This window comes from Microcaecilia unicolor, chromosome 7 (assembly GCF_901765095.1).
Source record: "Microcaecilia unicolor chromosome 7, aMicUni1.1, whole genome shotgun sequence".
NCBI classification, from domain to species: domain Eukaryota; kingdom Metazoa; phylum Chordata; class Amphibia; order Gymnophiona; family Siphonopidae; genus Microcaecilia; species Microcaecilia unicolor.
The window spans coordinates 54,467,138-54,480,999 of NC_044037.1; the positions used below are offsets into that span (position 1 = coordinate 54,467,138).

The 13,862-nt window shown below is 48.3% G+C and overlaps 1 protein-coding gene across 1 annotated transcript in view; it reads left to right on the forward strand.

Annotated features, from left to right (window-relative positions):
• The window catches only part of LOC115474990 (sodium/hydrogen exchanger 2-like), a 105,993-nt gene that overhangs the window by 18,895 nt on the left and 73,236 nt on the right, over positions 1-13,862 (forward strand). Inside the window, exon 4 of the mRNA XM_030210732.1 lies at positions 9,947-10,164. Coding sequence (XP_030066592.1) covers positions 9,947-10,164 — 218 coding nt within the window. The remainder of the gene's footprint in view (positions 1-9,946; positions 10,165-13,862) is intronic.

The following is a 13,862-nucleotide window of genomic DNA, read 5'->3' on the forward strand; positions in this document are numbered from 1 at the left end:
GAGAGCTGATTTGTTGTTTGCAGAGAGAAAGTTCAGTGTGTTGAGTACCTGGTACGTTCGTCTGTGTGGCCTGCCTCTGTTGTGACTGACCGTTTGACCTTTCCCTACTCCTACTCCTTGCTCTATCAGTACCTTCCCCTTCCCCTCCCCCTATCCCTCTCCAATCACTGTTCCCACCTGTATATTGTATTCCCTGACCTCCGTTTGTCTCTGTGTTGCCTGTGTGAGTGGAAGAGGGCGTGGTGGGTGGCAGTGAGAGGTCTGTGTGTTGTGCGTGTGTTATTACTACTACTACTAATAATACTTGCACTGCTGGGAAAATGGATGCACTTAATGCACTGGTGTCTGGCATGGTAGAGGAAGAGGGCACACACCGCAGGACGTATGTACGGCCCCGAGTCTATAGGCCCCGCACCACCTTCCTACAACTCACTGACCAGCAGTGTCTTACAAGGTTCAGGTTTGATAGGGACACCATTGTGCAGCTTTGTGAGCAGCTGAAACCCCTCCTTCAGCCCCAGACCCGTAGGAATAACCCCATCCCTGTCCATCTCAAAATCACTTCCTCTCTCTCTGTCCTGGCCACTGGGAGTTTTCAATCTGTATTAGCTGCTAACACAGGGCTCACCCAGGCTTCTATTTCACACTGTCTCACCCAGTTCCTGCATGTCTTTCTAATTCACACCTCTCACTACATCACTTTCCCCACCACCCCCCAGGCCCTGCACACCAACATGGCTGCCTTCTATGCTGTTGCTAGATTCCCCTCAGTCATAGGTGTGATTGATTACACACACGTCACCCTCAGACCCCCCAGGGCACACGAAGCCACCTACAGAAACAGGAAGGCTTTTCATTCCATGAACATGCAAGTTGTGTGTGATGCCCAGGGGGAGATATTAGACGTGTGTGCCAGGTTCCCCGGTTCCACCCACGATGCATACATCCTACAGCACTCGGGCATCTACTGCAGATTTGAGCGAGGAGAGTTCACCGGTGGATGGCTACTAGGTCAGTTCAACATGGATGGACCCATACCTATACCTCCTCCACTGGCCAGCCCTCCGCCCTGGCTTCCTCCACCTCACTCCACAACCCACTATCCTTATCCTCCCTTCCCCACCCCCCTGTACCTGCTCCAAGCAATACAAACTCATCTATCTCATTCTGCTTGTCTCCAAAGGTGACCGGGGCTACCCGCAGAGGACGTGGCTCATGACCCCCGTGGTGCATCCACAACCAGGCCCACAAAAAACTTACAACAGGAGACATCGGAGCACCCGGGGGATCATTGAGCGGACTTTTGGAATGGTCAAAAACCGCTTCCGCTGTCTGGACCGGTCTGGAGGCTCCTCTACAGCCCTGAAAAGGTGGCCAAGATGTTTGTTGCCTGCTGCATGCTGCACAATTTGACTCAGCGCAGAGGCCAGCCTCTCCCAGAGGAGGCACAGCCACCAGAGGAGGCCCCAGATGAGCAGGAAGAGGAGCCCCCTCCACCCCCAGCCCACAGAGCAGACCTCAATGCTTACCAGCTTGGCATAAGAGCAAGACAGACTCATTGAAACAAGTTTTGCATGAAAGTAAGTGCACATTTATTGTGTATAACTGCATAAGTTCATAGTGTTCAACCCCCCCACCCCCCACCCTCACCCTCCAGCATGTGATAACATCACTTTCCCCATCCCCTCCCCCGTCCCCTCCTACCCCTCCCAAGGACTTCCTGTGCAGCTGCTGCTGCAGGGGAAGTATCTTCCTCACTCTCTGTGCTGCTCCCACTGTCCTCCTCCTCGGCTTGGGCTACGGAGTGGAAATCTGGCCACTTTGTTGGGTGTAGCCTGGCCACAGGACCCAGAATGGGAGATGGTTTGGTGGTGGGTGCTGCAGTAGGCGGTGCAGAGGCGGCAGATCGCAACGCCCACCTCTTGGCTGGTGGTTGCTGCCCACTGGAGGAGGATGTGGAGGGCAGGTCTTGCTGCTGCAGCACGGCTGGAGTAGGTGGTGGTGGGCATGGAGGGCGCAGCCCTTCAATGGTGTGCTGCAGCTGTTGGAGTTGCTGCAGCACCTCTTGGTGGGCTTCCCGCTGTGCCTGCAGCACCTCTCGGTGGGCTTCCCGGTGCGCCTGGAGCAGCTCTTGGTGGGCGTCCCGCTGCCACTGGAGGGCTTGCCGCTGCACCTGCAGTGCTTCCCTCTGCAGCTGTAGTTTGTCCTGGCGGTACTCCTCCAGGCGCACATTGTGCCTCAGCAACTCAGTGGCCAGCCGCAACAGTTGCCTCCGTTGGCTGGATGGCCTGTGACGAGGAGCCGGCCCCCTATAGGCATACTCATCAGCAGAGTCAACCAGTGGTGGAGGTGCCGCCTCTGCTGGTGGTGCTGGTGGAGGTTCAGCCTCTACTGCTGGTTCAGCTGCAGGTGGTGGTGGTGGTAGAGGCTGTACTGGTGCAGGTGGTGGTGGTGGTGGTAGAGGCTGTATTGGTGCAGGTGGTGGTGGTGGTAGAGGCTGTACTGCTGCTGCAGGTGGTGGAGGGTGAGGCTGTGGTGCTGCTGTAGGCCTTGGTTGGTCTTGCAGGCCACTAGGGCCAGCCTCCTCAGAGTCATCACCTGTATAGCACAAGGGTGAGCAAATGTTGGTGAAAATAACCCACTTTTGTCTTTCAGCATTCATATACATTGGCCCCCAAACTGCTGACCCAGCAAAGAGATGGTGAGGAGGAGGACAGGAATTGACAGCGATGTGAAAGGGAGCCCCACAGCCAGCTGGGTAGAGGTGGTGGACGGCCAGCCAAGAGAAGGACACCGCTCACAACTTTGTGGACAAGCTGTTTGTTGTATATTTGTCAAAATGAAGGACATTTCAGCATGTCTTCTGTTACTACAGACTTGCTAGACTCTCTAGAACTGCATTATCACCCCCATTACAGGCTCCTTAACTTGCATGCATGTGGCCCACACTCAGTAGAGCACAGAGGTGAGAGAAGGAAATAGGCAGGGTTTGGTGATGGGAAAATAGGAGGGAGTAGTAGGGAAGGAAGCGTCCCAAAGTAGTGCCACAGTAGTACCCTACATACACCCATAGGAGCCAACTGTTATGCATTATTGGGGGTGAAGCCGAGTGCACAAAACTCCACCCTGGACACCTACATGATAGTTGCTCAATATTGGGGGTGTTGAAAAACCCACAGCAGCCACAGAGTGTGCTCCTATGACACACCACTACTCAAAGAGACCTTACAATGTAGTTAAGATGCACACACAGGACAAGTAAGAGGGAAGGTAAATGAGTACGGTAGGGATAGAGGGTAATGATACAGTGCAAGTGAGTAGGGGTAGGTAAGAAAGTCAGCACAGCATCATTAAGATGGTCGTTTATTCTACATATTAGCACACCCGCCTGAAACTCTCTCCCGCTTCCCGCTCACCCCACTCCCCACCTCCCACTTCCTGGCCCCAACTTGTAGAACACAGTTTAGTGCAGCGGAACACATAAGCGCAGCTTCATAAAGAATGGTCAACCTACCTGAGTCCTCAGCCTGTGCAGAGGTGTCAAGGGCCCCAATTCCATGGATGCCCTCCTGGGGTAGGAGGGAGTGCACCATCAGCTCCAGGGGGGTGAGGTTGGCAGTATCATGTGGTGGGGGATGGGCACCAGCCTTGCGCCTCACATCCCTCCGGAGCTTGCGCCACTTGCGCTTGCAGTCCTCCACGTCCCTTGCACAATGGAAGACTGCATTGACGCTGTCACGGACTGCCTCCCACTCCCTCTGTTTGGTCGTTGCAGCCAGCCTCTGCCCTGTGGGAGCAAACAGATGTTGGTGGCGTTGCTGGATCTCCTGGACCAGTAGCTCTACCTCGCCATCCGTAAAATTACCCTTCCGGGTTGGTGGTTGACGTGGCGGCATTGTACCAATGGGGTTTTCGAAAATACGGAGTGGGCGTTTATATAGTCGCCAAGAACGCCCATTGACACGGGGGAATAGGCGTGTCTGATATGGGCGTTTTTTTTTCAATTATACACATAATTGCTAAGCGTGCCCAGCTCAGATAGCGATTTGGAGCACATGATTTCGATTATGGGTAGATAATTATGGGCGTCCCCACCTGCCTTCCCTTTCTTCATTGGCAGCTAACCCGCCATTTCCTGCACTGGGACCTTGCCGGTTGTTCTTAAGAATCGTTTACAGGGTTTTACCCTCACTTATAATAAGGTTTGTGTTTGGCAATGTATGTTTGGGTACACCTGTGTATTTGGGGGGGGGGGGGATTATTGCTGGCCCTCAGCCAACACGCCTTCCGTTTCCACTCTTCCACATCCCGTGACCCTCCCTTACTTTCTCCCATTCTCTCTGCCTGCTTGTAACAGGCAGTCTGTGGGCCCGACGATATTCCTATACTCGCACCAAATCAAGCACCCCTCGGTAAGGGACATTTCAATGAGAGAGATGTACAGCTAATGTTCCAGATGATAAAAGGCGCACTACACAGTCTTGAAATAGACGTTCATGGTAAGCTCTCATTTGTCTGCCACCTCTTCTCTTTGTGCTCATAGTCAAGGAGTGTGCATTCACTGTATGTAGTCTGGAGTCTACTCGTAGCTGGCTGTCTTTTCACCAGGTTCCTGTGCACTGTACTGTGGGGTTGGCAGGTCCTCAGTGGTGTGGGCCAGCTGTTGGAGCTGCTGTATTTGTTCCCAGTAGGTTCCATCTTCCTTGTTTATGTGGTGAACCCCAGTCCCCATTTATGCAGTGCCCACCCATTCTGAAGCTGCATAGGAGGGGGAGGGGGAATGATATATGCAATGGATGTGTTTAGCACATTATGGAACACCTTCCTAAATTCCTCCATAGGTAGGGAACAAGAACATTTTGTCACAATTGGTAGCCTGGACAAAATGCTCAAAGTGGCTACAGGTACTGCCATTGAGGCCTTAAGACGTGGTGGTGAGGGAGAGGGTGCTGTGTACAGGTCGCAACCCAAAGTACCTGCAGGTGGCTACAGCCTGGTGGCTGCTGTGGCCTAGTGGTTAGAGCACCAGCCTTATAATCACAAGGTTGCTGGTTCAATTCCCACCTAAGGCAAGTCACGGTTGGCTCAGGGACAAACTTTGAGACAGACCCAGAATACCTGAATGTAACACACCTTGATCTACTACTGGAGACAGTGTCATCACAGCTGCAAATAATTAGCACCATTTTTATTTGTGGCCGTCCGTCTGTAACACAAGTATTACATTGCAACTGTGATGAAGTAACCATCCATCTAATGGGTTTCCCATTGGTTCCCCTTTTCACCTCAGCACTATATACCATAGCTGATGTATTGAATGTGAAAATATGAGCCAGCTGTTTGTAGGTCCTTCTTGGGCCCCCCCACCAATGTGGCTTGTGGATAAGGATGTGTGACCATCAGACAGCAAACACTGTGTATGTGCTACCTGGGGTTATGTGGAAGTGTCTACTTGGCAGATCACACGTGCTACACTATTAATCTCTTATTGATGGCACTCTATGTTGTGGGTCAGTATGGTGGAGGGGAGGGAGGGAGAGAGGCTGGCTGGCCATTTGTATTCATGAACACAAATATCCATCCAGGCTCCCCGGCCCAACCCCCCTGCACATATGGCCTTGCAGGTTGCAATGAACAGGTGGCCTTGTGTATGGCCAACATTCTCAGGCATACATCACCTTCTCATTCACACAGCACATTTAATGCTATGCATATTGCTGCCTCCTTCCTCTCAACTCAACAGCACCATTTGCTTATATGTAATGCACAAGGGAGACAAACACACACACACCCTGATAGTTATAGTGTAACACAAACATTTATTTCCCCCCACCCCCACCCCTACAAAATAACCCCCAACAATGCCCTCCTCCCCCCCACAACTCCCCACAACCCCAACAATTCCCTCCCCCACACACAACCCCAACATTTCCCTCCCCCCCCCACAGAACCCCAACATTTCCCTCCCTCCCCACACAGAACCCCAACAATTCCCTCCCCCCCCACACACAACCCCAACATTTCCCTCCCCCCCACACACAACCCCAACATTTCCCTCCCCCACCCACTCCCCACACCCTCAACAGTCCCCCCCCCAATTTACGTCAAGGGCGGGCACGCCCTCTGACTAAGGCCCTCTGTAGCAGGGCAATGAGCAGGCCCAGCAGTACCCTTAGTGGGCCCTGGAGCTGCTCATTGCCCTGCTGTAGGGCTCTCACCTCCTGCAGCAGCTGGTGCTGGCCAACTACTACCTGCTGCTGGCCATCTACCAGCTGCTACAGGAGGCGCATCATGGCCCCTGCGCCTAGGCCTGCTGGAGGTGGCCCACGGGCTGGAGCAGGCCCAGGGGACGGAGCAGACCCAGGGGACGGAGCAGACCCAGGGGAAGGCGGTGGGGCAGGTGATGGTGCTGCTGCTGCCGCAGGGGATGTGGATGGCTGAGGGGAGGGAGAGGGCTCTGCTGCTGGTACAGGTGGGGAGGGGGCCTCCATATAGTCCTCATCTATGATGAGGACCCCCTCCTCCGAGCCCGATGACTCCTCCTCCTGCGCCTCCTGTGCAGGCGCCGGCGCCTCCTCATCCTCCTCCTCCTCATGGCTTTCCTGCTCCTCCTGCTCCTGCTCCTCCTCCTCCTCCTCTTGCCTTTCCTGCTCCTCCTGCTCCTGCTCCTCCTCCTCCTCCTCGTGCCTTTCCTGCTCCTCCTGCTCCTGCTCCTCCTCCTCCTCCTGGAGGTGGTGGCCCTCCTTATCTGCCCGCTCGGCTTCCTGCTGGTGGAGCCCTGTGTATGTAAAAGGAGTGTGATTGAGATCAGCGCATACAACATGGCTTGCATAGTGCAGTAGCTGGGTGGCGTGAGGCAGGGGATGGGGCAGGGTGTGGTAAGGCGTAGCCTATGCCCATGGGGAATGAGCTGCATCAGATGATGTGACAAAGAATCCTGGAACCTCCTCTGACACACACCACACAGGACATGTTGCCATACCAAATTCATTGCTGACCAGCATGTTTGCATTGTGAGATGCAACGAGGGGTTGATGGGCAGTTGTTGTAGGATTTATTGCGGGGGGGGGGGGGGCAGTGGGAAGGGTGTTGAGCACAAAACTTTTATGTGAGTTAGGCCATGACATGCAGTAAAAGTAGGGCCTCAGGCAGGTCTACCAGGACACACTAATCAGCCACCAGAGAAAGGGGAATAGTAAAGTGAGGCATATCATCTCATTCATCTCGGGGGGATGGTCGGAAGTTGCAGCCACACTCATGGGAGAACCCCTGCAACCTGCATCCTTGATCTGGGACAGATATGTTATTACTTACTAGGTGGCTATTAGGCACATGGGAATTGATATTGTACAACACATTTGCATTATTCAAGAAAAGTATTTACTAATCTGTACAGGTGTCCTGTTTTTGAATACTTACGGCGAGCCCTGAGGTTCCTTCGCACCGCCCGGATGAGGTCGGGCCTCTCCCGCCTCACACGGCGGAACCGCCTCCTGAGGGACTCCAGGTCCCGGTGGACTCTAAACCGTCTGTAAGATATAAGTGTGTAGAGCAGGGGTCAGGGGGGGATGGTCCTTTTTGTCCTCTGCACACATTCATTTGCTATTCAAATACCAGAGAGAGAGGGTCAACGGTGTTGGGGGGGGAGGGGGACCACCTCCATTGGTACTGAATCATAGGAGCCACCTTTTTACCATTTTGGGGGGTGGAACCCCCAGTGGAGATTACCCCTCCCTCCATACATACAAGGCATTTATTTTATATTGGGGGTGGTCAAGCACCCACAGCAGCCACCGAGTTGGTTCCTATGCAGATGATGCCAGAGAGGTGGGCATGAGGCCAGACAGTACCGTTTGTATACATTATAATGTATGCTTCTTAAACTACTTTATATGTGTTATCATGACCATGTTATAAAGTATGGTATACGTTTCATTGGTCTCATGTTTCCACTATTCGGATGCGTTGTAAGCCACATAGAGGCTGCAAAGAGGAGTTGGAAAATGTGGCCTTCACATAACTAATGAAATTGTCACATAACACTAACATAATTGTCACATAACTAACGAAATACATTCTTGTAGGGATGTGGGAATGGTTGTCGTTTCAATAACATACAATTTATTAGTGATTGTGCATGTTCCTATATTACTCATGATCCTTGCATGGACACTCCAGTTACTGGTGGTAACATTGATGACGGAGCTGTTATATGTGTAGGTACAGGAGGGGAGGGGGGTTGGCCCATAACCTTACCTTTCCAGTCTGTCCCTGATGCGGGACCAGGCTCGCATGGCCTGGAGCCTGGGGGGCAGGTGGTGGTGCTGCACAAAGAACCTGTGCCGGTGCCTTAGGCACAGACGCACCAGCAACAGGCTCTCCTCCTGCCCGAAGTTCGGCTCCCATTGCTGCGCCATTTTTCCACGTGTTGGAAAAGAAGTGCCTTACATAGACGACCTTGCGTGAGGGACGTCGTTTCATGCACAGCTCCATATATGGATGACCATTCCATATATGGCCCCTATCAGCACGTGGACGCCCTCGTAAGCATAGACGTCTTTGACGTGCACATGCCTGCACGTGTGTGGAACGTGTCTTATATAGATGAGTATGACGCACCCCACCCGACCCTTTTCACATATACACAATATGCATATAGCTGCATGTTCAGTAGGTGTACAGTGCATGCAGATCCGGACATGCAGATGGGCACATATGATGAAAGTATGGGTGGAGCAGCATGATATGTCTGTAGCTGACACATATACGCGTTCCTCATATTTTCTCGTACCTGGATGGCCAGAACAACATGTACTGTACTTGCGGTACACCTATGTACATTATTTTACACACTTTGTGATTTGGTCATTTGCACCTGCAATAATCGACCGTGTTAGGGTGCCCAATTTAGTCACGCTTATGCGCTCGTCATTTGATTGTTTTCTTACAGGGATAATCGATTATCGAAAAACGCCCACACTATTTTCCGATTATACAGTACATGTCTATTTTTGGACATTTTCATAAGAACGTCCTAATTCGTACTTGGACGATCTTTCAATTATGCCCCTCCAAGCGTGCCCAACATGTGCCAAATTGGAGTTACTGCTCAGTTACTGTGTGGCCCTTGCGGTAATTTCAATTTTGGTGCGCATCTGCTACGTGCGTCTGAAAAATATTTTTTATTTTCTGATGCACTGCAGCTACATGTGTCAAGTGGAATTTGATGCGCGTAGACCATTACTGCCCAGTTACCACATGAGACCTTACTGCTATGTCAATGGCTTGCAGTAAGTCTTGGACCCAAAATGGATGCGTGGCAATTTTCATTTTGCTGCATGTACATTTTTGGCAAAAATAAAAAAAGGCATTTTTTGTAGGTGCGCTAAAAAATAATTCTGCGCGCGCCCAAAACATGCGTCTAAACTACCACAGGCCATTTTTCAGCGCACCTTAGTAAAAGGACCCCTAAGAGGATATCATAAAATTTTTATACGTTGAATAACACACTTAGGTGCTCCGGTTTACTCCCGCCGTTTACCTGGCATAAATGGTCACGCCTAAATTTTGGTGTGCCAGTTCTAGTTTACACTAGAATTTTACAACAGCATCTTGGCATTCAGATGCCATTATAGAATTGGTGCTTAGCCCACAGCATCAGCATGCTTAACTGGAGGTGCCAGGTTGTAGAACTGTATCCAAGGATTGTATTTTCAAGTGTACTCTATGTGCATTATTTTCTATAGAAAAATCTACCTCTGCAGAAAAAGCAAATGTAAAGCATGGAGAAACTTTGCATCTTTGACTAGTTTCAAAGTGAAAATACTTGCCTATGTGGTCTTTGACAGTTGGTGCAAAGTCCATGGGTTACTTTAGAAATTAGGCTTAATCCTCTAACTTAGCTTCATAAATGGCGAGGCAATTATTATTTTTACTTTCTCCCCAGAATTGTCACTTGTTCCCTGAGCATGAAGTATTATGTTGAAGCTAACATCTCTCAAAAATCCCATACTACAATCAAATACTTCATGAAGATGTGGAGCAGTGTTAGTGAAACGCTTATTTTTATTTTTCTTGGAGTATCTACTGTTGGGGAGAATCATGAATGGAACTGGCCTTATATTATCTTTACAGTCATCTTCTGCCTTATATGGAGAGCATTAGGTAATTGGAATGAAATAGAAATAACTATCTGGAAATCAACTGGTAATGTATATTAATGGCTGAGTTTAAGATCAGTACTATCTGCTGATTTAACGTGAGATTTGCTAAGGGCTATAAAGCCTTTAGTAAAACTATTATTAAAACTGGTGACAAATTAAATATGTGGGTATTTCTACCACTGAAAATGGACCAGCATTACTTGTTTCCGTAATGCCACCCCTGATGGGGACTTCATTGAGTGATTTCTCCTCCCAAGTGAAACATGGAAAAGAAAATAAGATGGTACCTTTTTTATTGGACATAACTTAATACATTTCTTGATTAGCTTTCGAAGGTTGCCCTTCTTCGTCAGATCGAAAATAAGCAAATGTGCTAGCTGACAGTGTATATAAGTGAAAACATTCAAGCATTACTATGACAGTCTGACAGGGTGGGAGGATGGGGGTGGGTAGGAGGTATGCATGGGGACATCAAAGCATATCAGTGATATTCTAACAGGATGGGTGTGGATAGGTGAGGAGTGGGGTGATCAACAGAGACATACAGCTTTATGGTTTATAATGGGTTAGGAACCCCAGATCCTTGTTAAGTCCTTTCTGTTGGGTGTTAAAATATTCAATCATTCTGACTTCAAAGGTCTTACGTTCTTGTATGGTTTTAAAGTTACCTTTCAGTATTCTCACTGTGAAATCACTGGTAGAATACAGTGAGAATACTGAAAGGTAACTTTAAAACCATACAAGAACGTAAGACCTTTGAAGTCAGAATGATTGAATATTTTAACACCCAACAGAAAGGACTTAACAAGGATCTGGGGTTCCTAACCCATTATAAACCATAAAGCTGTATGTCTCTGTTGATCACCCCACCCCTCACCTATCCACACCCATCCTGTTAGAATATCAATGATATGCTTTGATGTCCCCATGCATACCTCTGACCCACCCCCATCCTCCCACCCTGTCAGACTGTCATAATAATGCTTGAATATTTTCACTTATATACACTGTCAGCTAGCACATTTGCTTATTTCCGATCTGACGAAGAAGGGCAACCTTCGAAAGCTAATCAAGAAATGTATTAAGTTATGTCCAATAAAAAAGGTATCATCTTATTTTCTTTTCCATGTTTTATTTTGTTTGATTTCTATTGATAACCTTAAGAGTGGACTAACATGGCTACCACACTCCTCCCAAGTGAAAAGCAGAATCTAATATGACCTGAAGTATGCACTCAACCCAAAGTCAAGATCAAGGATCTCCATGGCCCAATCAACCTCTCCCTGGCCATTTGGCCAGGTAAGCTCTCTTCTTACTCATTATGATGGATGGTCACTGAATATGGGTGCAAAGGACTGTAGCACTCCCTAGACTAGGGGTGGTCAATCATGCTCCTTAAGTGTCATAACCCAGCTGAGTTTTCAAGATATCCACAATGAATATGCATGAGATTAATTTGCATGTGCTACTTCCATAGAGTAGTAGAGAGCTTTACTTCATGCCATGCAGATGCTTGATCTGGATGTTGAGGGATGGGCTACTTTTGGTCATATGGATTTATGATTTAAAAGTCGAGGGTTTGGGGTTTTAAGGCCATGCAGACTCTTGATGTGGACTTCAGAAGATAGGGAGTAGGGAAAGGTTATCATCAGGGCTGCTTTAGCTACTTTAGGCTAATGTTAAGAGTGAACTAAGGAATCTAGTTAAGCTTCAGCATTCCTGGTGGGTTAATGCAAATGGAATTTGTTAAAACAATTTGCGCTAACTACAGATTGAATATTAATGAGCTGCTTAAAATACATTTGCCTGATAAGAAGCTCATTTAAATATTCTTCTTGTTATGCATGTCTATTTTGTGTTGACAGAATAAAGTACTAACCAAAAATATGGTGTTAATGAGCTCTTGAGATCCCATAGGAAATGTATGTGATTTTCTTTTAGCCTTAGAGATAATAGAAAATAATCATCATATCTTTTCCTTATAAATATATACTGTAGGGTTTTAGAAAAGTATATATTAAGGTGAAATTGCAAGTGTTGCACTAGCTACTGATTAATTAATTGCCTAGGTTTAAGAAAAATTAAGTTACATGAATGCAGTTGTACGTGGTTAGATGTATCATGATGCCTACAGGCAGAGGACTGATGGAGCGTCTCCCTGAGATTTGAGAGTGGGAGGTCCTGAGCCCCAGTTTTTAGGTATCTTCAGAATTTGGGACACTTGGCACATACCTATGCCTAAATCCAGTCCTGCAGTTCTGATTCAGTGAACATTTGGCAGTCAGAGCCAGTGCAAGGGTGCAGGGTGACCTATTGAAATCTTCAGCCTTTCTACTAGTAATGGCTCCAGCACCCTTCTGCTGCATTGGTGGTTCTGCATTGGTGCCTCCTCCTTTAATGAGTGGCTTTGGCACAACATCCCTCTTCTTACCACCTCAGCATTCAAAAACATAGCACATAAATAGCAATGTCTCAAAATGTGGTAATGTAAAATGTCTGAAAAAAAGTGTATACGAGGGTGCCTATGATGCTGAAAATGACCCACACAAGCTCACCATCATGCCCTACCCCCATAGGAAAAGTTCATAATCTCTGTGATGTCCCCGCTATGTCCCTGGTGTCCACCCCTGGATTCTATGTAGTGTGACCAAAATTGCACATGCGAATCCAGGTGTATTCTGTATTTGTGTGTGTAATTTAATTAAACAAATCAATCAGTGCCAATAATTGCCGCTTAATAGGCAATTATTGATATTAATTGGCTTTAATTAGAATTTGTGCGCACAACTTACTGGACGTATTCTATAAAGTGGTGTGCATAAATTCTAAGGCGTGCAGCCAAAAGGGGGCAAGGTTATAGGTGTGGAATGGGCGGATTGTGGGCATTACAAAAAATTATGTGCATAGTTATAGAATACTCCTGCACCACATCTAACGTAGGTGCCAGTATTTACACCAGGTTTTACTTGGCGTAAATTCCTGCAACTAGGTTTAGGCACGCGTAAGGGCTCTGTGTGTGTTCTATAAACCGTGCCTAAAGTTAGGCGTGGTTTATAGAACACACTTAGGCAGAAATTTTTTCAGTGACGATTTTTCATGCACTATATATAGAATCTAGCTTTTAGTGCCTGCAGGAGAAAACATCTAACGTCACCATGGTGGAAACAAAATGTTTCTTTGTTTTGATCATACTACCCCTCTCCTCAAGTCGCTTCACTGGCTCCCTATCCATTTTCGCATCCTGTTCAAACTTCTTCTACTAACCTATAAATGTACTCACTCTGCTGCTCCCCAGTATCTCTCCACACTCATCCTTCCCTACACCCCTTCCCGTGCACTCCGCTCCATGGATAAATCCTTCTTATCTGTTCCCTTCTCCACTACTGCCAACTCCAGACTTCGCGCCTTCTGTCTCGCTGCACCCTATGTCTGGAATAAACTTCCTGAGCCCCTACGTCTTGCCCCATCCTTGGCCACCTTTAAATCTAGACTGAAAGCCCACCTCTTTAACATTGCTTTTGACTCGTAACCTCTTGTAACCACTCGCCTCCACCTACCCTCCTCTCCTCCTTCCTGTACACATTAATTGATTTGATTTGCTTACTTTATTTTTTGTCTATTAGATTGTAAGCTCTTTGAGCAGGGACTGTCTTTCTTCTATGTTTGTGCAGCGCTGCGTACGCCTTGTAGCGCTATAGA